The following is a 25,066-nucleotide window of genomic DNA, read 5'->3' as shown; positions in this document are numbered from 1 at the left end:
CACGATCGCAGTATTTCCGTGTCGCAAGGGAAAATGATGGACGATGTAAACGAGGGTGACCTTACTACTTGCATGACCCGATCAAACATTAATTGATAGCACGTTCCCACGTTATGATCGATTACAAGCCATCGAGCCAAGGCTGGGCTGAGAGGAATGCTACTGATTTCAATCCTCTAATTGTTTTTTTCCAAATTATTTCTGGACACTAATCAGGGTGAACTAATTTACAGATTTTTCATGAAAATTGTAGAAAGATGTGAGAAAAAAAAACAGTACCCCCGGAAAATGATTTCTGTTAGGTCAAAATTATTAGCGAAAATCAGCAAGTGGCTTTGAAGTCAATGGTCTGAAAAGCCTTTCTCTCAATTTTTCTTGCCTGAGAAAGGTCAAAGATTCATCTCTAGCTGGATTTTCGAAATTTCTCAAAATTTTTGCTAAGGATATAAGCATCCCTCAAAGCATTTTTCAGCTTTGTAAATCTCTCGATCTAAGCATTTCTGAGCCAGATTTTGGATATTTGTATGCTTATATAAAAAATACATGTAATTCCAAGTATTTTATCATCAGTATCAAATCAAAGTTCATTCATCATCATTTGCTTAACAATTACCACCCCTATCACTGAAGAGAGGTAATGAGGTTAAAATAAGTGGTTTTTCTGTGAAAAACCCTCTCACATTCGACCTACCATATCTTGTAAGGGAGTCTTGTGACCCAGTCAAATCTTTAAGTGATTATCGAAGTATATTGTTTACTTTATTCAACTCAACAGGAATAGTTAGGTATAAGGACTTTTGCACACGTTTTATAACATTTGCAATTAGTAATTCCTGTCGTTGTCATCAGGTTAACTGTACACAAAATTCGTTTCAAATTAGGTCTTAAGCGGCACCGATAAGATTGCCTCAAAAGTTATGAATATGATAAAATGAGTGATGAAAACTCTGCAAATCAGTCGGAGTCGTGTTAGTTTCATTTTTACCAAGGACATTTTTGTTGCTCCACTCCTCCAATTAGATCTAGAAATCAACTGAGAGTACGACTTTATGTTTTCAATTGTGGCTACCTTTTAAAAAGCCATACCCTAAAAGGCTTGTATAAACATGATATATGTTTGGAAATGCTAAGAGCTCTTGACAAATGTAAAAAATAAAATTCACTCACGAAGATTTACATTAGGTTTACATTAACTTAACAAGGTCAATAAACAGTTAGTTTGAACAGCTAGAAAAACTCATAACGTGTTTGGTTAGATGATTCTGGGAAAAAGCAATTTTTAATTTTTGATGGTGATTTTTGACATCTTATTTTCATCCAAGTATTTATGTTGCTATCGGAAATGATTAACGTCGTTTAATTTTCTTCACTAAATAATTACTTTACTTGAGATAGCAGGGAAAAATGAAATGAACCTGATTTGAAAGGTAAACATTAACTGAACGTCCTTTGAATCATATTTGGACGTTAGCTTGGTGAAATCGAGGCTGCTGATATTTATCTTTAAAAGTGGAATCATTATCATCGAATGCAAAATTTCACGAAGGAAGTTTATTGAGTGATGGGACTCTTTTGAAAGGAGACAAAAATAAAAGTTCAGAGCTCACTAGTGAAAGTTTGATGTAAAAGATCTGGGAAGGAGCTAAATTTATTGGATTTTATTAGCAGGTAAATGTCTATAGCTTTTCTCTGCTGCTGGGTTGGAATTTTCGGGAACGATTTTCTACCCGACGTTTATCATTTTTTGCCAAAAAACTTAAACTTTGCTCATGAAAAAGGTCCATAGTCTTTCTAAGGTCTATCCAGATATAATTGGGAGTGGGAACAAGTTTGCCTGTAACTTTTGATAGTCAAATGGGCTATTCCAGAAATAGTCTGTACCCCCTATGTTGAGGAGGTGTGACGTCCAGGGTGGTCTGGAAAATAAAGAATCCAGGGTGGTTTGGTTTTTTGAATGATAAAATTCCAGGTTGGTCAGTAAAATCGGGTTGAAAATCCATGGTGGTCAGTATAATGAGGTCAAGAATCCAGGGTGGTCTAAAAAAATGGGAGGAAAAAATCCAAGGGGGCTTGAAAAGTTGGAAAAAATCCAGGGGGGTCACCTTTTTAAAAAAAGACCTCCTCAACATAGGGGTTACAATTTCTTTCTGGAATAGCCCAATACAATTATGGAATATTTTTTGGCTTGTTTTAGAAAATCAAAAGTGTTGTATTTGAATGTATTTTTGGCTGAAAAATTTGCAATTTTTAGCGGTTAAATTGCAAAAATTGAGCTTTTTTTCTACTTATGCTACAACGTTCATTTTTACACCAGTGGTAGTTCAACCTTACGTTAAAAAGGTTGTCAAATTTCAAGGCAAACAGAAAAGTCCTTCTGAAGATATGGGATCCAAAATACCCCTTGCTAGCACTTTTCTGTGAAATATCAACTCTCCAAATTTTTACTAAAAACGGGGACTATGTTATCTTTTTTGAACAGTGCAATTAAAAGTTGGAAAGTGTTAAGTGTTGATGCTTTGGTATTGGCTGCGTTTAGACCAACTGGCATTTGTAATTTGGCATTTGCTCATGAGGGATTCGATTTTAATAGCTTTTCTATTGTATTTTCTGTCATGGCATTTAGGGAATCGTCTTTTTAGAGTCATTAGTGAAAAGGTGATTCCCTCAAGTTCAACTTTGACAGATCAAACAATGAAAAGCATGGAATTTCTCAAAAATTGCAGTCATTAAGACTGAAACTTTTTGCCGTAGGGCTAGGCTATGGCAAATTTTGCAAATTTTACAATCTATAGAAAGAACTGAATAAAAAACGTGCAAATACTTTAAAAAATCAAAAATGTCATTTTTTCTCTTTGTTTTGGTTCCTTTGTTTGATTTGAAATGCCAGAAAAGGGGATTCCTTTGCTCAAAATGGCATTTCAAATGCCAACGTAATGCCAACAAGCTGGCATCATTAGGCATTTGACAAACCGAACAATTGCGCGGAACAATAGAATTCAAAAGAATACTGCAAGCAATTACAAATGCCAGACTGGTCTAAACGCAGCCGTATTATTGGTATCATTGACTAATGATGTAAGGGTTTCGAAACGAAGTAAAATAAATCACAGTATGATTGTTTTATTGAAAATATAAGCATGAACTTATATTACCTTTATTGTTTTAAGAAATTAAAGAACTTTGCTAATTCCCAAAACACTAAGCACAGTTTGGCTATGAGGCCATTATCGTAAAAAGATTGTAAAATGTGTTATGATGAAAAACTGTTTTATCATCACTAGCCCCGTTTTTATTAAAAATTTAGAGATTTGATGTTTCACAGAAAAGTGCTAGAAAGGGGTATTTCGGGTCCCATATCGGCAGAAGGACTTTTCCTAAGGTTGAACCTAAGGCTGAATTACCACTGGTGTAAAAATGAACGTTATGGCATGAGTAGAAAAACAGCTCAATTTTTGCAATCGCAAATTTAACCGCTAAAAATCGCGAAAAATACATTCAAATAAATCGCTTTTGATTCTCTAAATCGAGCAAAAAAAGATTTTCCAAATTATATCGGACTATCAAAAGTTACAGGCATTCTTGTTTCCACTGCCAATTATATCTGGATACACTTTAGCTATCTTGAGGCTCCGATCGCTCAAGTTACAACTTGTTCTTCACTTTACACTTTATTGTTCTTCACTTTATGCCAACACAATATCCGTGTTCAGTATGCTCTAAATCAGTTTTTTGTGACTCACTTTAAATACCAATTCCATTTTTTACCGAACAGTTATAAGGCCGAATTCGAGTTGTGCTCTTACATTAAACTCAAGAGAATTTTAACTTTTTTTCATCAGGTAGAAAGCTGCATCCTTATTGGTGTATAAAAAGAGTATGGCTACCAGCCGTTCCAGATTAGGAGAGAACTCTTCAGCTAACAGCTCTTTATTGGCACCAAAAACATATGGTTCATATTTTCGACCAGAGAATGATCAGCAAGCTGGCAAAATGACGCAAATCAAATCAATCTGGAAAAAACATAAGTTGTTAATCTGCATTTTCCTGGCTGTGGTAATTGGAATATTAGTCGGCCTTTTGAGCAATGTATCAGTCCAGGAGCTTGACCAACCAGTTCAAGCCAACGTATTACTCTTTGTTGGTTTCCCCGGTGAAATTTTTACACGCATGCTCAAAATGTTGGTTCTACCATTAATTATTACCAGTTTGATCATTGGGTTTGCCGATCTTGATCACGAGTCGTCGAAGAAGATAGGGCGCAGAGCTCTTTTATACTACTCGTTTACGACTTGCATGGCTGTGGTGCTTGGACTGATCTTGGTTTACTCTATCAGCCCTGGCAAGTATGGCAATGAAAAACAATTCAAAGACGATGTAGATCAAACACGGATAATGGATACTATCCTTGATCTCATCCGAAACATGTTCCCTGAAAATATCGTTCAAGCTTGTTTAGAAACAGCTGTAACAAGAGCTAAAGAGGTTCCAAAACGCACCGCCTATAATTCGACACGGAATGACACTATCACAAACAAAACGGTCCTTATCTCTGGTGAAACAACATATGAATCAGGAACCAATATACTTGGGATTGTCGTCTTTTCCATCGTTATTGGTGTCCTTCTTGGTAAAATGGGATCACAAGCTCAAACCTTCATTGAATGCACCAGGATTTTCAATGACTTGACCATGAAGCTTGTTGAGTATGCAATGTGGTATTCTCCTATTGGCATCTTAAGCTTGGTCATCAATAAATTCGCCTCCATGAAAGATACCTCTGGCGAATTCCAAAGGCTTGGTTGTTACTTAGGAACGGTTATTTCTGGTTTAGCTCTGCACTCCTTGATCGTTTTGCCACTGGCATACTTCGTCATGACACGACGGAATCCGTTCACCTTTATCAAAGGTACATTCAAAGCTCTTTTGACCGCATTTGCGACCAGCTCCAGTTCAGCTACCTTGCCGGTAACCTTCAAATGTCTTGAAGATAATAACGGGCTTGATAATCGGGTGACACGGACTGTTTTACCAATCGGAGCCACAATCAACATGGATGGTAGTGCTCTGTACGAGGCTGTTGCTGCAATCTTCATGGCCCAATCCATCGGAATGACCTTGGATATTGGAGAATATGCCACTATCAGTTGCGTATCAATACTAGCCTCGATCGGTGCTGCAGGAATACCACAGGGTGATTTGGTAACATTGTTTGTAGTTTTACAGGCTGTTGGTTTACCAGAAGAAGCTATCACTCTTATCCTCTCAGTGGATTGGTTTTTGGATCGTATCCGCACTTCAGTAAATGTGCTTGGTGATTGTATCGGTGCCGGCATTGTGGCTCATCGATCGGAAGGCGATCTTCCTCAAATCCATGCTCCCTTGGAAGCATTTGAAAATAGTTATCATCACGAACTCGATGATCAAGAGGATGAAGTGGTTTAAAACCAATTTACAAGAAACCCAGCTGGCACAAAACGTTGTTTTAACGTTCAAATAACGTTATTTGGACGTTATGAATGTCAAATGGACGTTGTTTTGACGTTGTGTGCCGGCTGGGAATGGACATCAGGAGAAAGTGATAACTGATGAAGTTGATAGTTGATGTAATATGTATGAACAAAGTTTTGTGATTGAACCCTTTTTGAGGTTTCTGAAAGATGTTTTTTGACTTTTACTCAATGACGCTGAAAAATTATTTTTTAGACTCTGAGCTTACCAGAAGGCAGATATTAATCAGGGAAGGATTTAATCTCAAAAAATGACTAAATTTTCACAATAAAGTTTGGTGGAAGATTTATATTGATTTAACCTAGGAATACTAATTAATTTAAATTGTATTGTAATTATTTTGATTTGACATTTTATTATACAGATTTTTAACCGCACCCTTTTCTCAGTGACCTAATGACCAGATTGACCCCGAGATTAGGATCTTTTTCTCCATTCCAGGTTTCATCAAAGATATAGATTTATACTACTACTATACTGGGATTAAGAAATTTCTAATTTATCGGGTTTTGAAATTCAAAAAGAATTTTCACCAGGGTTACTGACTTTTTCGTAAATCTAGGCCATTTTCGATGATTTTTCAACAGGGCTAATGATAAAGGGGTGTTTAAAGTAAATGGGTAATAAACTTTACAATTTATTTTTTTTAATTTCATCATTTTTTGTAGCGTAATTTGAGGGTTTAGGTTTTTTTAATTATTCAATTTAGTATTATTAATGAAATTTTTAATTGAAAGAAGTATAGCCAGAATCTGGTCTGGGAACCCCAGAATTTATTCGCTTTAAGTGTGACACCCCTGTGTCACAGACCTGCTGGGACCCAAGGACCACTGGAAAATCTGACCAAAATTTCGTCCCCGGTGGAAATTTCAGCCCCACTGGGAAATTGACTATGATTTCATCCCCATTCGAAATTCAATGTTTAAAAATTGTACTCTAAACCCACCCCCACTGGATTTTTTAACCTTGGAACAATATGGTACTGCTGACGTCTGAAATAATCTAGGTTATGTTTATTAACGGTAATTTTGTACATAGAAATCAGTTCAACACTGAGAGACGTGAGTGAGTGTCTTGTGTGTGAGAGGTGCGTTTTACTAAAGTTTAATTTACTATATACGTTGTCGTCTTATCTCGGTTCTTTATGGTTTTGTAGCATTTTCAGTTTGTTTAAGTTCAAGAATTGGTGTTTCCCTATACATTTTCTGTTCTCTGTTTTCTGCTTGGTTTCCTTAAGTTAGGTTCCTTTTTGTCCATTAAAGCTGAGATATTTCGATCAGTCAAATTATTCAAAACATACAGTATTCGTCCTCCCCTCATACAAGTCAAAAAAGCCAAATGTCATTCCCTTCAATAATAAATTTTTATCTTTCTGTTTTTCGTTCTCGTTTCTAATTTTGTTAAGTTACTATTCTGTTCTGTTTGTGACCCTTCATGGAAGCAATTCCTCAGCTGTATAAAAGCTGTTGAATTTTTCGAAGCATGCCACGTAAAAATATTTGTTATCATTATTATCATTATTATAGAATCTCTATCCCCCACTGAGGAAAAAAGTTCCACCGGGGCTGTGAGACAGGGGTGTGTAGTATGCACTAATTCTTTTTTGCTTGCAATGCCTCAATTCTAACATATTATAAACCATTGAAAAGATAATTCAGAGCACAATAATCTTTGAGAAAAATAATTTCAAAATCTTTTGCAGAAGGATGATGAAAATTTTTTTTGAAAAACCTTATTTTTATTTGTGTTTTGAAAACTGCAGTTAACGATTGTAAAACAAAATTGTTTTTTTAATCAACAAACTTGGATTGATTTCATATTACTTTGTCTGGTAATTGGGAAAAATGAAACGAACGTTACCTAAAAAACATTAATTCAAATCATATTTTTGGAATGCGTTTACTCGAAACTGATACCAATATTTATCTTTAATCGTTCAATTATTACAGTAAGTTTTTTTATAAGAAAGTCCAAAATCTTTGTAACCTGTAGAGTTTTGTAAATATTTCTCAACAAATTGTGGTTTATAAATTATTTTTTGTTCTCAATATTTTGGTCATCGATGTCTTTGTTCTTATATAACATCCCCTTATCACAGACCTACTGGGACTCCTTCCCACTGGAAAGTTTGGCCAAAATATCGTCCCCAGTGGAAAATCATCCTCCAATTTCTGTCCCACTGAAAATAATCAAATAGACCAGTCCTCACTGCAAAATATACTTTTCCCATCCCCACTGAATTTACTTACTTGAAACAATGCAATTCAAATCACCAGCCATAAATGTCGATCCCCATCGGGTTTTTAGTCCTTTATCTTTATCCCAAGTGGCTGAAAAAATCCTATCGGATCTGTGAGAAGGGGGTGTTCTTATGAAAAATATAACGCTTTATATTAAAAAATGCTTCAAGGAGAAAAATGTACATTAGAGAGGCAATCAAAACAAACCTTTCGGTGCAAATTTTACCTGTCTATGTATGTAAAGACACTCAGGAGAGAGAGAAGTTGAATTTTTTGTGATACGGATGATACGTGTACAATATGGCGACAAATATAGGTAAGAGGTTTTGTACTGTATAAAAATTGATTATTGTTAAGGGAAATTTTGGCCATAGAGATACCAAATTTCTTACAAAAATGGAACATGATAAACTAATAACGTTCCCCTTTTGATATAAGGAGAACTAGATGATTCGAGATATTTCGTCCGTATATTCGCTCTATGGTGAAAAACCTACAAACATTTTTTGGCTGAGTAATTTTCCAAAGACGAGGTAAAGTGAACACTTAATAACTCGAACCTCTATTATTCGAATTTTTTTATAATTCAAACTCAAGTATTAGCCCCCTCAGCTGGGAAGTCGTATAAATTACTCTCTGTAACTCGAATCTTTCTATAATTCGAAGAAAATCTTTTGTCCCTTTAAGATCAGATTAGAGAGAGTCAATTTTATTTAAATTTCAAATTTTCGACTTTTAAATGCCGTGCATAAACGCACGTTAAAGATTTTAAACAGTCACATCTCGATCTAGAAAATAAAGTAACACTGTATACGATGGAATAACCGGGAAATTTAGCTCCTGAAGATTTTCCCAAGTAAATTTACTCCCAGAAATTGCCCCTGAAATTACCCCTAGGAAAATTGCAGAAATGCTCGGACTTACATTAATGAAAATCAATATTTTGTTAATCACTAAAACTTTTTCCAGTCTACATGAATTTCTGGTGAAAACTTTTCGAGTTGCTATGGGGAGTGTCAAAAGGCGTGAAAAATTTCAAGGAATAGATCTTATCGAAATTTTTGATTTTTCTAAAAAAGCGATGCATTGTAGGATTGTTTCGGGAGTAGTACAATGGAATTCCCTCGAGGAATTTATTTAAGAGATTTTATTGTAATACTCCCGAAACAATCCAACAATGCATCACTTTTTTAGAAAAATCGAGCTCCGACAAGATCTATTCGTGATATGCACCACTGGAGAGTCTTCTGAAAACTTTTAAAATTTTCCACCCAATACGTCACTTACTGTACAGAAAAAGTGACGTATTGGGTGGAACAAAAACAGAAAAGTTGCATAATTTCGTGAAGTCGTTGCAGTGGTGTATATCATGAATTCTGAGATTCACGTGACATGGTTTCCACACAACACTCCAAAAAAAGTACATTTAGGCTCAAATCTTGTAACATTGTCCCATCATAGTTTTCATTGGAAATCCAGGCGTTGGGAAAAGCACTTTACTCAATTGTTTGGTCGGAAAAGCCGTCTTCAAAAGTGGCGTCAGTATCGTCAAAGGTTTGTCATACCAACTACAAATCGAGACCGTTAAAGGTATCAGGTATTGCGATACGCCAGGATTGGCAGACATGGAGATGCAGAAACAGGCTGGCAAGGAAATCACACGTGCTTTAAAACAAAGTGGCAACTTTATCATTGCTTTTGTCATCACTTTGGAGGGAGGTCGAGTCAAACCGGGAGATATATCAACAATCGAAGCTGTTCTAGAAGGAGCTCCTGATATCACCAGTTTCGGCTTAGTCGTTAACAAATTAAGCACATCTTTATATAAAAGATTATCATACGAAAACAGAGAGACCGTGATCCAAAAAGTCACACAAAACTTACGTATTCGTAATCCGGCCGTCCACTTTCTACGAAATTATGACCGGCTCTATGAAAAAAGTAATGTCTGTATGGATATACCAACATTAAATAACTTTGTCTTCAACCAAGTAACACCAGTCTGTATCAGCAGATTTAGAGTTGACGTAGTAAGCCCCTCATCAAGATATAATGCAAATGGCAGAAGGGAATTAGATGACCTACAGACAAGAATCGATTCGGAGAAAACGCGAATGCAAAGAAAACTACATAAACAACGCCAGAAGCAAGAAGATGTGTTAAGCATGATGGTTCGATATGAAGATTTGTGCAGACAGTTAGGTAATGTTGAGAAAATAAAAGCACAGAAATGGCGGCAGTGGAAATTGGAAAAAATGGAGAGACTTTATGTATTGAAATTGGAAACGATTTTAAACGAAGAAGTCTACGATTCGTTGTCTTTTGCATCATCGCCAAGTACGAAATCATTGCGAAGACGGATCAAAAGAATTAACCAAAAGATACTAGCCTATGAATTGATAGAACAAGACGAGACTCTTACAAAGCTTAATATTAAATATCATTACAAAAAAAAGGCCGAACGAATACAGAGGGAATTGGAAGATTTAAAAGAATTGATGTCGCCGTCAACATCGTCGTCGTCAGATGATGAAGACGTCTTTACATCAACGTCGTCAACATCGTCGTCGTCAACATCGTCGTCAGATGATGGCGACTTCTTTACAGCAATGATCATTTTGTTCGCTTGGGCAATTTTCATTATTATTGAGATTTTTCCTTTCATCATCAACTTTATAACCGTCGTCTTTAAAGTCGTCGTTTGTTTCATAGTCGGTATCGCCTTCGCCGTCATTTTCAGACAATGAATATTCTCTGGCAGGAATTAAAAACGACGATTTTCGAGAAATTTTTTCGATTTGATGAATCTATCGAAATTTTACAAAACTGTTTATTTTTGAAATGTTTGGTGAAAGAAGTACTTTTTTAGTATTTGTCGGTATTAGATAGGGTAAAGATTATAAATCCCATTTTAGCTAAGCTTTATTTTAGAGTAAAAGAATGAATAATTTTTTCTCCCCTTGAAATTCAATCCTTAAATTTTGGAAAAATAGCCAAAAATAACGCCACTAATTGATTGTAGCCCCTTTAACGACTATAAAACATCAATAAGGATCGGAATGAAAAAAATTGAAAAAGGGGTTTAAAGCCAAAATATCTTTTAAAACCATCTTTTTGTTGTCTGTTTACAGTCTAAATATCTAGTAGAATAGACGTATCAATCGCTACTCGTGAAAACGGTTTATTAAGTGTGTACTTACAATCATGGAAAAAATGTTGACACAAAAGCTAATTCTAAGCTGTTTCCCCCCTTTCCTCCATTTGCAATTTTCAATGCTTGGTGTGATGGCCTTCCGGACTGAACATTGCAGCTGGGGGAAGGGGGGGGGGGGAGCTTTTTTTCTACATTTTTACTGCAACTTTCTGTGTTTTTCTCAAACATTTTTGTCCATGATTGTAGAATATCACGGCCTATTTATGTGATCGTGAAGTTGATTATCTTTTTACGTGCATAGCCCAGTAATCTAGGACTTTCGATCATTTTCATGGGAACTACGGCCAATCAGCTCGTCTATCAATAAAATGAACGAAAAAGAAGGAGCGGGGTTTCGAACTTGGAGTCCCCAGCTCCAGGTGTTGGTACTTTGACCATTCGGTGATCGCTCCAAAATTGTTTTAATTGATTTTAATTATATCTTTCAGAAGTGATGCCGTACCTGTTGACGGCAGGCAATCCAGGAAGTGGCAAAAGCACCATTTTGAACTGTGTGATGCAAATGAGAAACTCGAAACTCCTCCGTGAAGATCAAAAGTTCCTTTCTGGTGTCTCCTTCGGATCTGGCATGACTTACCAACTTGATGTCAAAGAACTGAATGGGATTGTTTATATGGATACTCCAGGATTGGATGATATCGATAAACGAAAACAAGCAGCTGAAGCAATCACACAAGCTTTAAAGAGAGATGGATCTTACCAAATCATTTTCGTTGTCACTTTGGAATCTGGTCGAGTTAAGCCAGCTGATATTGCCACTATCAACCTAATCCTTGATAGCGCAAGAGAAATCACAAGTTACGGCGTTATCTTCAATAAGATGAGCAAAGCAGCCTTACGAATGCTTGATAAGCAAGGAAAGCAGGCTTTATTAACACAAGTTTCCGCCCGATACCGACAAGAAGATAAGCCATTACCGTTGGCATTATACCTCCGAAAGTACGAAGATCTAGAAGATGAAGAAAATGCTGTTGCTGAGATTCTGGAGCTTGAAGACTTTCTTCTTCGTCTGCCAACTATCGAGATCCACAGTCAGAATGTCAACAAAATCAAAGAAAATGAATACGATCAACTCAAAGATCATTTTCAAAAACTAACAGATGCTTGGAGGAAAGATAAAGAGCTGATGCTGCAACAAATGGCACGAGATAAAGAATATTTCGAGAGAAAAACAGAACAACTGAGAGTAGAGGCAGAACAACAGCGACAGCGAGACAAAATGGAAATGGAGCGTCAAGGCATGAGATTCCAACAACAAATGTATGCAACACAAAAACGACATGAAGAGGTGATGGGAGAAGCAAAAAGACAAAGAGATGAAGAAAGAGAAAGACACAAAGAAACGGAACGCCAGCATAGAAAAGAGACCGATCAAATAACTGCAGTTCTCAATCAAGCTAGGCAAACCATAGCCGAACAACAACAACAGGCGAGAGAAGAGGAAATCCGAAAAGCATATGCGAAGGAAATGGAAGACGAACGGATAAAACATCAAGAAGAATTGAGAAGGCGAACTCGAGAAGAAGATGAAAGAAGGGAAAGAGACGATAGAGAGAGACAAAGAGAGGCTGAAAAGAAGAAAAGCGAGGAAGGTGGCTTACTACAAAATTTCGTTAACAAAATATTTTTTTGAAAGAATTGATAACAGTTTTTAGTAAGCAAGGGATGATCGAGTTTGATTTGATCCCTCCTTAAGCATAAAAGCCTACTTAATATTGGACTTAGGGAAATTTTAACATGGGAACTTTTTAAGCATTTTTTTACAAGTTAATCTTTTTAATATTTTAATACAGGTCTTTTTCGTGCTTTTACCTTTCCGAGTTATTTGGTAAATTTTAAATCGGGTTTTATCGCACCATTTTGTATTCGAGTTAATTCATTCTTCCTCGTTTTCCGTTGTTTGTAAATTAATGTATGAAATAAAATAAGTTCAGATAACGTCACCACCACGGGTAGGGTCCCGAAAACAGGAGATTTTACTTCTTTGTAAAGCTTGATGTTAGCTTAGTTTCGAGCCGATGATATAATTAATTACAGCTCATTCGATAATAGTTTGTAAGCGCGTGAAGCAGACTGTAATGTTTTCAATTGTTTAAAGAAACATAATAGCACCCACTTATCACAGACCCACTGGGACTCCTTCCAACTGGAAAAATTGGCCAAAATATCGTCCCCGGTGGAAAACTATTCTTTAATTTTTGTCCACACTGAAAATAATCAAATAAACCAATCCTCACTGCATAATATTATGCTATTTTTCCCATCTCGAGACTTGAAAACAAAAGAGTTGAAATCCCCAACCATAAAAAATATGGGAATATCAACCCCTATCGAGTTTCAGTTCGTTACTTTTATCCCCCACTGGCTGATAAAATCCTACCGGGTCTGTGAGAAAAGGGTGCATTGAACCACAGGTGGACTTCACACCTATTTCATTTGGGGGATTTTATTAAAAAGCGGAGTACACTGTAATACATTTCACACTAAAATCAGCTACAAATATTCTGTGAATGAAAACAGATCATATTTTAATCCTCAATATCCTTAATAACAAAAAAATTATACTTTCCTTTGACTTATTTGACTAACTACAGTACATTGAATTTTTCTAGAAAGCCTCACCAGTCTAAAAAAAGAAGAGGTTTACCATCAGCATCGTCAAGCTATATTTATATACCACTATCTTAAAAGATAAAGGTGTTTAGCAACGAGTAACCTTTGATAGCTGTTTATCTACTTTAGAAAATAATATTTCATGTTTGACCTAGCCATAGGGTTGGAAGCTGACGGGTATATGCAACCCGACTTTTGACACTGGAAAAAATGGGAAAATTTCACAAAAACTTTGTAAACTTTACGACCCTTCTTGAAAGTAACCTGAAAAAATCTCAATCTTTCAAGGGAAAAAAAGTCCAAATTCTCCCACTTTTCTGACACTTGAAGGGTCTTACGTAGGCTGGGTGAAAGACATACTTGAAACAGTGAGTAGGTGACAAAAATTTCCTCTATTTTCATGGGGTGTGAAAAAAATTCTTGTTGACATCCATGTTGTCACAGTACCATGGTGCTAGTTAATATCCATTAATCTCAAAAACAGGGGATTTAAAAGTGTGCCACAATACAGGGGTTTATGCCTTGGTTTCAAATGTGGAGAGGTCGAAACTACAACTTTTTAAGAAGGGGTGGGTTGCTCCAAGCAATGAGAAAATACCGAGTAGAAAAACATCAAATACAACGAATTTTGACATAAAAATACTATGTAGGGTGATTTTGAAATTCCACTCACCTAAATGAATTAATTAGCTTTACTTTCGATAATGAAAAAATTATAAAAGCAAGTGTAATTTGTAATTCTCGCACACCCAATGCCCCCCCCCCTTCTCACTGAAAAAAACGATGTAGATTAACATCACCGTCTTATGAATTTTTTCTTCGTGTTATTTCTACTAGTAAATCTTTTGCTCAATATTATTGCTTGTTAACTTAGCCTTTTATATTGTAGACTTGCTAATTAAAAAAAAAAAAAAAAGATTGATGATTTAATTGTCTATACTATATGTACAATTTCTTGAAATCTCTTGAAATCTCTACACGTTTTTTGGTCCAGCGCGGTTAGCGAATGGACCTTTTAAGAGCACGGCAATGTTAGTGCGGAACCAAGTAGTAGCCTGCAATATCGGATCAAAATAAATACATTATCCCGATCAAAGGCTAGTTCGCGATTTCACTGTACCCATATTGAGTAGTGCTACGAGGGTACGAAGTCCGTCAGTTGAGAGAAATTAGTTTTTCATCAACAGAGTCTAAATTCAAACCTCAAATTTATGAGGCTGTAAGGAAATATGTGACCCCCCAAGCGATTTGGAGTACATTAAAAATAAGACCGGTCTTGGTGCGGACAGATCGATAAAATGTGCGGCAAAAAAGCGGCGAAACGATTTACCGTGCGGTAAAATGATAAAATGATAGCTTTGTATCGGCCAGAAATCATCCAAAAATCTTTTCTAAAAATCCATTCAAACGCACTCGATCGGTCACTAAAGAGCACCATTTGAATAAGTGCGGTCATGGTGCGGTCATGGTGCGGACATTTTGCCGTTCGAAACGTTTGCCGGCAAACGAGAAATCATAACAAACACCATACATTTTACGGAATGGTTTTTTACATGACTGTTCGCCGATTTTATAACGTTCGGCAAAATAAACAAAATTGAACTCAAGAATTCACATGTGCATGTGAGCATCAAACATCGAACATCGCAAGTTCTTTTTGTGTGTCCAGAAACAAATTGTTGTTTTGCTTGCTTGAACTCGAGGCTGAAATTCTTACGGCAACTGAATGAAATATAAACAGACGGCGGGACCGCACCATCGTCCGCTTTAGTCGGCGGGGACCGCACCATCGTCCGCTTTAGTTGGCGTTTTGTACGCACGGACCATACGGTACTGTGCGGTCTTCTGGCCGCTTTTTTAAACTTTTACACACACAATTAACCAGTCGGAAAGCGGCACGAGCACGACCGCACCAAGACCGGTCTCGTTTTTAATGTACTCCAAATCGTTTGGAGGGTCACATATAATCTCCTTAGTGCTATCTGCTGGAGACTATAGTTTAGCCAACGCTAAATCTCGTGTGTGGTGATGAAACGATGAACGTGAAAAAATCAAGAAGTACAAGAAGTTGTCTTTAGTGTTTTGCAGTTTCAGTGTTTACATGCATGGATGCTGTATAATATCATCAATCCTTAAAGTTACCTGAGAGTCAAAGGTAAGCAAGGCGTTGCTTTATATGATTAAAATTTCCAGGTGCCACTGAATCAATCAATTACCATCCCACTGAATCAATCAATTACCATCCCCTTGGCTTGTTGATATTTTGATTAAACAGTGGGGTTCAACCACTGAGCTATAAACCCTGGAGACAGTTACTTTCAAGATTGTTGAAGCCAGTCTTTACCACAGACTTCAAAAATAAAAATCTCTCCCATGGTCAGAAAACTTTGGAAAAATCTGTTCCAGTAATTTTTTTTGAGTTCTGTTATTGGTTCCCCCCCACTAAAAATCCAAATTTTTCTCCGTTCCCCCCTCTTTTCTTTCCCCCACCATATTTCAAAATTTCTTGGTTCCCTCCTCTTCAAATTAAAAAAAGACCTATATCACATGATAGAGCTCTTCAAACTGAGCAAAAAAGTGTATTACACCAAAGTCCCAACTTCTCTAGATCAAAAGTTATGGGCCTATTTGTGGTCAAAAAGGTGTTTGATTTTGGATAAATTAATGCAGATTGTGGGGAAAATCCCTGTTTTCCATCAGTTTTTTACCACAAAATAGGCCAATAAATTTTGATCTAGAGAAGTTGGGACTTTAGTGTAATACACTTTTTTGCTCAGTTTGAAGAGCTCTATCATGTGATATAGGTCTTTTTTTAATTTGAAGACCCCCCAAAAATCATTTCCAGGCCTTGCAATTTTGCCTGGAAACGCAAAAAATCGCCAATTACTCGTTACTTGCACGATAATATCGTGGAAACTTTTTGATTTTGGAATCTACATATACCAATAATTCGCAAGTTTCCACCAAAAAAAGTTAGTTCTAAGATGTGTGTCACGAAATGAAACATTTATCGACCTCAGCAGCGGGACTAATGGGTGTAAATAAATGGAAATGGGTGGTTTTCCATGAAATAAACTAATTAGGGAGCGTTTTCAGTACTCCAATAAACTAGCAACCTTCGAAATCCGAAATGTAAAACAATGAATTTGCAATTACAGTCTTGAATTTTTCTAGCGTAGCTTGAAAAATACCGATTTTTCACTGATTATCTAAAAGGTGACTCTGTACAAGCTTGCAGATAACCAGTCGGTGGTTACAGCTAGCCTAAAAATGATTTTTCAATTTGATTTCAGTTCAATATACTTTAAAGGGGAGGGTGTTATTATAATCATCTGAAAAACCAGAACGAACTTATAACAGTCAGTATTCGATTTATTGCACAGAAAAAAATTGTTATAGACTGCAGGCGAGGTAAATATTTCGAGTGCTTCAACACATGTATGATTATAATCAAAGTAGTTATTTCGCCGAAGCATCCAAGACCCAAAGAATCTCAAATCCATATAATCATCCATATCAACTGTAGGGTCTGAAAATAAAAAAAAGTACTGATTGATATCTGCAGGAATGATGGAGAGATGCGAGATGCCCGACGATACTGAAAGAGAGCTGGGCCGTAATGCCGACAGGCTGCTTGTTCTTTTATAAGAACAAACTATAAAAAAGCATAAGGCTTCGCTGGAGGCTAATACATTAAGAACATTTTGAGGCTTTGTTGACCCTAAAACACTTAATTTCTTAGGAAAATGGACAAAAATACTCAAAAATGGCAAAAATGTTAAGAACGTTTTTACGTTTAAAACTCAAAAAGTTAAAAACATCCAAAGGCTTTAAAAGTTTGGATGTTCTTATAACAAAAAAAACGTGTATGTTATCACAATGGGTACTCGCCATCAATCAATATCTGTTTTTCTTGGAAGCTAAAAGTGATGGTATTAAAAAAACTGGGAAAAATCTAACGTACAGTACTCTACATTACAAATAGCACATGTGAAGCGAGTTCACTCACAAATTTTGTATGTGTGTTAATATAGTGTCTGATTTTGGTGTGGACACTTCAAGGTTATGGCGACTGCAAATAGATTCGCATCAACAAATGGAGTTCATAGCAATGGATTACAACGAAACGGAGCAATTCCAAATAAAAAAGTTGGTAAGTTATATCTTGTTTCACCCCTGTCCCATTCCATAAAAGTCCAATAAGGGATAGAAAATACATTATTTCCAACAATGGATGTGGGGATTTTGAGAAACAAACCCTTCTCACAGACCTGATAGGACTTTTTCCGAGGGGTAAATCACTTGAAAAAAGGTGTACGATACTTTCTGACTTTTTGAATTTTCGTTTGACTTTTTGACTTTTTTTTGACTTTTATTCGACTTTTTGACTATTTTTTGACTTTTTGTAAAGGTGTACGATAATTTTTCGAGTGATTTACCCCTCGACTTTTTCATCCAGTAGGGATAAAAATAACGGATTAAAAATCGATGGATTGATATTCCCATATTTTTTTATGGTTGGGGATTTCAATTCTTTTGTTTTCAAGTCAGAAAATTCAGTGGGGATGGGAAATATAGTAAATATTTTTCAGTGAGGATTGGTTATTTTATTACTTTTAGTGGGGACAAAAGCTGGAGGATATTTTTTCCACCGGGGACGATATTTTGGCCAATTTTTCCAGTGGGAAGGGTTCCAGTGGCTCTGCGAGAAGGGGGTGTTGGGGAGCAACCGTTGTCCATCTTGTACTCTTGTCTCCCAAATAGACGGGGGGGGGGGGGGGTCCGAATAAGCAGGCGGGTAGGAGAATTTTCTAAATTTTAATAATCAGGGGGGATGGAATAAGAGGGGGGGGGGTAATTTGAAGACATAATTTTTTTAACTGATATCAATTTCAACAACAAAAAAGAAACTTTAACAAATGAACACGTAAAATAAGAACCAATTCTAACAAAAAGGAAAATTTTAACAAGTTTAAGGTCTAACTACACTGTAATAAGATATTGGATTATTCGAATTTCATTAGCAGGCGGGGTCTTAATAAGAGCAGGGGGGGGGGTGGATTTTTTTTTTTTTTTTTTTTTTTTTTTTTTTTTTTTTTTTTTTTTTTTTTTTTTTTTTTTTTTTTTTTTCTCTTAGTGATTAGCGGGGGGGGACGTCTATTCGGGAGACAAGAGTAAACAGAGACGACAAAAGGAATTTCACAATGGGTTTGAAGATTTTTAAAGCAATTTTTTCAAACAAAGACAATTTTACAGCCAATTCCTTCTCAGGAGGACATCGGATCTGTGAAACACAAGGTTTTTTTTAGATGTTTGATACCTTATCGGCCAAAACTTAGTCGGCCCTAAGTGAGTAAATTTTGGCTTGGTGACTAAAATTAGGGCCGACTAAAATTTGGGCAGTACTGTCAGATTATTTCGAAATAAGTCAACATAGCTTGTATACCTGACGACGAAAAACAGTCTCCTGAATATCTGTTTTATAAATTTGATCAACGGTGAATTCAACAAAATATTTTTGATCGCTAATGTAAAGTAAGTGCGGATTTCTGCGCTTATGTTTTGATAGGTTGAGTAAATGGACTTTGGTCAGTATTTTTCCTGAATTAGAAAACAGTTCTGTGAGCTAGTGAAATCCACTACACTGGTAAAACCCACTGAAATTTTGTAGACAAAAATCGTCCCATTTAAAAATGTTAAAGAATCAAAACATAAAATCGTATGCGACACACCTAGTACTGTGGAAAAGAGATAAAATTGTATTTTGTTATGATAAGAGTGTTTTTCTAAGGAATCTCTTTGCAAATACGTTGTCGTTGTCATAGCATTTCTTGGAAAACTCTCGTGATACAATTCATGATATTAATGCTATACACGGAAGTACCCAAAAATGACCGGGTGTTTGTAACCAATTTCGAATTTAAACAATAAAACTAGTGGGAAACGCCCAGGCTATTTTGGGTGCTTCCGTATAAAACATGAATATCATAAATTAAAAAAAAAACCTGAAGTAATCAGAAAATATAATAATGAGTCATTGATGCAACCGACAAGAAGCTAACAATTTATTGTTGACTAAAATAAATCCTGCCAACTATTAATCTATTCATTGTCTGCACAATAAGCGACTTATAAAGGCAATGATATGTATCTTAGAAAAACAACGAATAATTACAGGAAAAACCTGACGAACAGTACATTACAAAAATGAAGTTTCTGTAGTTAGATTTACAAACAAATTATCGTATTTTGAATGTTGTGTTTGGGAGTTGGTATCAAATATATTTTCTGTTTTGAAAAGAGTATCATACAGTTATGGCAACTGTAAATGAGTTCGTCACATCAAACGGTGTTGCCAGCTATGCAACTCCTAACAAAAAAGTTGGTGAGTTCGAACTACATTTTCTTCTAAGCACCAAAGAAATTGTGAGGAAACTTTTTGGGAACACATAATCAAAGGAACTAAACTGTGCCCGTGTATATTTTTGCTTAATTTTTTGTTGTTTCTAGTTGTCAATAATAAAACCAGGGGTACTAGGGTTCGTACCCGGGGTTCGCACCTGACTAGATTGACGTGAAAGGTGCCAGTGGTAAAACAATTCTCTAGAGGAAAAAACCTATAGTAGTAAAACATAGCCAAAGTCACTTCAATGTGTGCCATTTTGTTTATAATTTTGGCTTTTCTCTGTCATTTTTAGTAAATTGATAGAACTTATCAAGGGTCCCCTTTTACTATCGGTTTTTTCGAAATCTGAAAATCAAATATCTGAGACTACCAACGGATTCAGCGTGAAAAGTAGGTATATAAAATAGGGTTATTTGTTAAGTCTCGAACCTGGCGCCGAGAAATTGCATTTTTGAGGCGAATTATCGATGTTTTGGGTGTTTTTCGTTGACGTCAGCATTTTCCTAGGAGCATTTTCAGAAAAAATTATTCCTACAGACGGATAGCCCTGAATTAGTAGTATCCAAAAATGGTATGGTTTGTCAGCTTTCGATGTCTAGATCTCGAGATACATTGAAAATCATCGATATTTTTTGCTGAGTCAGCATTTTTCAGCATATTTATCCACCTTAAGAATGGATTATCTCGAGATTTAGACATCGAAAGTTAACAGATTTAGAGCAATGATTCACAAAAATGGAGGATTCCTAGTGAGATAACAAAATAGTGAAAAGCGATATTGCTCATTGAGAATTAGCTAATGCCAATTGAAATGTCAACTGAAAGCAAAATGTTTTCTTCAAGGTGGTGGAGTAGAATCCAGTCTTTTTCTTCCACCATAGTTTTCATTGGTAATCCAGGCGTGGGAAAAAGCACGTTACTCAATTGTTTGGTCGGAAAAGCCGTCTTCAAAAATGGCATCAACATTGCAATCGGACTAACGAATCAACTACAAACGATAAAATCCAAGGGAGTTACTTATTGTGATACGCCAGGTTTGAAAGACATTGAAATGCAAGAGAAGTCTATGGAAGCTATCCTTCAAGCCTTGCAACAAGGAGGAAGATATTTCGTAGCTTTTGTCATCACGTTGGAATCTGGCCGTGTCAAACCTGAAGACGTATCAACCATTGAAGCCGTCCTCGAAAGTGCTCCGGATATCACTAGCTTCGGGTTGATCATCAACAAAGTATCAAATGCCGTACATAAAGAACTTTCATCAGACGACGACAAAGTGAAGCTACATTGTGATATCGTGGAAGAGCAAATATTAAGGAATGTCCGTGGGAGGCGACATCCGACTGTTCATCTTGTTCCGAAATATACTAATTTGGAAGACGAGTCGGATTTGCACATGGAGCTGCCTAAGTTAAGCAAATTCATTGAAAATTCATTAAAACTTCGTAGCGTGACCATACTTAAGGAAAACGTGAATACGGCATTTACGTTAACACGGTACCAGACAGCTTACGAGAGAGAACGGGACGAAATCCAGCGGTTTAAATTAGAACAAAAAGCTATGGAGAAAATGCGACGCGACGATAAAAGAATGTACGAGAAACGTCTTTGCGAACTAAAAGAACGGGATGAGAGACGTCAAGAAGAACGTGAACGTAAACAAAGAAAACAAGAGGAAAGGATTCAGAAAGAGAACCTGGAAATGGAAAGGGACTTTCATGAAGGACTAGTAGACATTTTAGAACAACAGGAATTAGATAGAGCTTTAACACAAAGTCTACTGGAATTTTGATATTTTCTAAAGAACCTAAAGTAAAGTTCATTCGTTTTGATAAACTTTATTTTGCCCATGCCAAGGGGGCTTAATTTTAAGTTTAATTGTGGTTTTCACATGGTGGTAAATAGATTGCAAATTTTAAGCGAAAAGACTTTAGACTTTTAACTTTTGGACATTTTCTTTGTAGTTCCTTTATATCAAGTATTTATGAAAGCTTTTAAATTTTCAAAAAAAGATTATTTTGATCACGTTTAGTACTTCCAAAATTCTGCTTTAACGGTTCCTAGATAAGACAATCAAGACAGGTGTGGGTTGGACATACACGAATCTAATCTCCTTTGAAGAACGAAAATCTTTTAAAAGCATTTAGTTTTCCTCTTACCAAAATCATTCCGAGCTTCGGAATCAAGATGGATTCTGAAAAAGATTACAACTAATTTTAGCTAATATAAGTTTTTTATCATTTTCTAAATTCACCCTTTTAATAAAGGCAAGAAGGAAATACCTTAAAAGAATTAATTTCAGCATGAAATAATCAGCAGTTTCTCAACATTTTCCAAACTGAACCTTGATTTATTTTTTGGGGAAAAAGGGTAAATTTACCCTACCGTCGCCAAAATTAGTGTCCGCATTCTTGTTTTCGAATTTTGTCAATAAAAAAATAATAATTCCCAACTGACAAGAACAAATTTACAATTATTACAAGATATATTTCAATAGAGGTTTCCATGTTTTGTTAATTTCCGCCAAGCAAACGTTCGAATCTGTAGAGACGACCCCTTACACAAGTCAAACGTTTGCTTCCATAATGGCGGAAGTTACGTAATGTAACGTTACGTAAGTCAACAAAACGTGAAAGACCTTATTCTAATTTTACTCTTTAGGTAAGTACCTGCTAGTTGCTGGCAATCCAGGAAGCGGAAAAAGTACCGTATTGAATTGTCTTATGCAATCAAGAAGCTCTGAGATGCTTCAAGAAGATCAGAGATTCCAATCTGGTGTTTCCATCGGATCTGGCATGACTTACCAACTTGATGTCAAAGAACTGAATGGAATCGTTTATATGGATACTCCAGGATTGGATGATATCGATAAACGAAAACAAGCAGCTGAAGCAATCACACAAGCTTTAAAGAGAGATGGATCTTACCAAATCATTTTCGTTGTTACTTTAGAAGCTGGAAGAGTCAGACCAGCTGACGTGGCAACAATCAGCTTGATCCTTGATAGCGCACCAGAAATTACCAATTACGGCGTTATCTTCAACAAATTGTCCAAACCTGTTTTACGAGAGCTTACCAAAGAAAATAAACTATCTTTGCTGACTCAAGTATCTGCTCGAACGACCGAAGGAAAAAAGAAGCCGCTACCTATTCCACTTTATCTCGAAAAAAACAGTGATCTTGAAGATGAGAAGAATGCCATTGCTTCGTTACCAGGTTTGGAAGAATATGTTTTGTGTTTGGCACCTATTGTTATCCATAGTAACCAAGTTGATGACATCCCCGCAGAGAGTTTCGATAACATCAAAGCCAAGTTAGAAGAGCAGTTGGATTATTACCGAAAGAATCAAGAAGCAATGAAATACCAGATGGAGGAGGATCGGAAGAATTTCAAACGACAGTACGATGAGATGCAAGTTGAGAATGAGCGAAGACACCAACGTGAAATGCAGGAGATTGAACGGAAAGAGAAGCAACACCAACACGAGATGAGAGCTTTGAAGGAGCAAAATGATCAGAATCTAAAAGCGATTAAAGTGAATTTCCAACGAGAAAATGAAGCAGCGAGAGCAGAAGCACAAAGAAGAGAACAAGAAATGGCCAGGTTGAAGGAGAATTTTGACGAGATGAAAATTCAAGCTGACCAGAGAGAACAGGAGAAGAGACAAGCTGAGATGGAGGAAGAGCGAAGACGACTAGAAGCTAGTCTAGAAGAAGAGAGACGACAGAAGGAGTACGATGAAAGGCTAGCCAAAATGCAAGCTGCTCAAGAAAGACAGGTATTTATTATGAATTGTAACAAATATTTTCAGTGGCCGTTTTCGATAGATACTCAAGCTTTTAGTTCCCCTTTAATGCTGTTTTAGAATATTTATGCAGAAATAACGTGGATAGTATGATAAGGATAGGGGAGGATTTTATTCATATGTGTCGAGAAAGATGGCCAAGAAATTTTCATGATACAGTCTAGCCTCTATAACTCGAACACTAACGAGGAATGTAAACTTGTTCGAGTTAAGGAAAGTTGTAGAGGTTTGAATTAGGGAGACTCCATTGTAATACAGCAACTGCTGTGGAAACCCATCTCAATGTATGTATTGTGAGAGTAGTCCAATCAATCTCCTTTTCTTATTCAAGCTAAAATGTCAGCTTCACTTCAAAACAACGTTTGTTTTCCTATTTTTTAAAGGTCAAAGAATTGCAACAGAAAATCGAAGATCATCAAAAGGAAAAGGCTAGAATGGAAGAGGAAAATAAAACACGGATCGTTGCGTTGGAAAGTAAAAAGGAAGACAATGGAATTTTGGATCAGATCGTGAATGCATTTGCAGGAGCGGTAAAAGGTGTTGCCAACTTCTTTGGGATAAAGTTTTGAGATGAAAGACGAAATCTTGGTAAAACTATCTTGCAATTTGGATTATATTAAAATTTAGATCATCAAACGGTATTGCTAATTTTTTTGGTAAAAAAATTTAAGACAAACTTGGAAGCGATAAAAAAACTTAATTTAAATCTTGGTAAAACTTAAAAGACCTTGCAATTTTAACTGACGAAAAGGACAAATTTTATTGAGATGTACGTATATTACCAAACAGTATTGCTAATTTTTTGGTAAAAAAAATTAAGGGAGACTTACAAGAGATGAACAGCAATCGAAATCTTGGTAAAGCATTCTTGATATTCTGGATGAAAGTGGACAATGGTATTTAATACAAATAAAAACATTTTCAATACACTTACTGAAATATTATAATTTGTTATTCTTAAGCATTATTTTTTCAATATCTTACTTCATGGCCGGGTAGCTCAGTCGGTAGAGCATTCACTTTACAATCTCAGGGTTGTGGGTTCGATCCCCGGTCACCGCCAACTCAGCGGATGAGTAGCTTAGATTGGGTAATCTGATCTAGGCGGTAAGTTACTGGGAGCTGAGAGTAGGTGTGGCGCTCCACCTCAGCATTCGATCTCCCAGGTCTAGCGCAAATAGAAAAGGGGATAGACTCCCTCACTCCCGGCTCCGCCGACAGCCACCAGATGAATATACAAAAAATTAAGAACAACCCAGCCTGAGCCAGTATTTACTAGTTC

The 25,066-nt window shown here is 36.3% G+C and overlaps 3 protein-coding genes across 4 annotated transcripts; all 3 read left to right on the top strand.

Annotated features, from left to right (window-relative positions):
* Positions 1-1,192: 1,192 nt before the first annotated feature.
* LOC136802430 (excitatory amino acid transporter-like) lies at positions 1,193-6,040 on the top strand. Its single transcript, XM_067059162.1, has 2 exons — positions 1,193-1,668; positions 3,840-6,040. Exon 2 carries the CDS (start codon positions 3,877-3,879, stop codon positions 5,440-5,442), a length of 1,566 nt encoding a protein of 521 aa, XP_066915263.1. The 5' UTR covers positions 1,193-1,668; positions 3,840-3,876; the 3' UTR covers positions 5,443-6,040.
* A 1,904-nt stretch (positions 6,041-7,944) lies between these two features.
* Positions 7,945-13,513, top strand: LOC136802429 (trichohyalin-like). 2 transcript variants are annotated; one of them, XM_067059160.1, is made up of 2 exons: positions 7,945-8,064; positions 9,210-10,643. In XM_067059160.1, exons 1-2 carry the CDS (start codon positions 8,049-8,051, stop codon positions 10,493-10,495), a joined length of 1,302 nt encoding a protein of 433 aa, XP_066915261.1. In that variant the 5' UTR covers positions 7,945-8,048; the 3' UTR covers positions 10,496-10,643. The 2 variants fall into 2 exon arrangements, with proteins under 2 accessions (XP_066915261.1, XP_066915262.1); XM_067059161.1 differs by lacking the exon at positions 9,210-10,643 and adding an exon at positions 11,391-13,513 and having other exon boundaries at positions 7,950-8,064.
* A 4,035-nt stretch (positions 13,514-17,548) lies between these two features.
* Positions 17,549-24,446, top strand: LOC136802422 (myosin-2 heavy chain-like). Its single transcript, XM_067059154.1, has 4 exons — positions 17,549-17,728; positions 20,863-21,765; positions 22,640-23,757; positions 24,168-24,446. The coding sequence occupies exons 1-4, from the start codon at positions 17,641-17,643 to the stop codon at positions 24,351-24,353; spliced, it is 2,295 nt and encodes a 764-aa protein (XP_066915255.1). The 5' UTR covers positions 17,549-17,640; the 3' UTR covers positions 24,354-24,446.
* The last annotated feature ends 620 nt before the right edge of the window (positions 24,447-25,066 follow it).

Source organism: Clytia hemisphaerica, unplaced genomic scaffold (genome assembly GCF_902728285.1).
Source record: "Clytia hemisphaerica strain Z4C2 unplaced genomic scaffold, Clytia hemisphaerica genome assembly, whole genome shotgun sequence".
Classification (NCBI taxonomy): domain Eukaryota; kingdom Metazoa; phylum Cnidaria; class Hydrozoa; order Leptothecata; family Clytiidae; genus Clytia; species Clytia hemisphaerica.
Note: the sequence above shows the minus strand (reverse complement) of the source record. Positions and strands in the feature narration are given on the sequence as shown.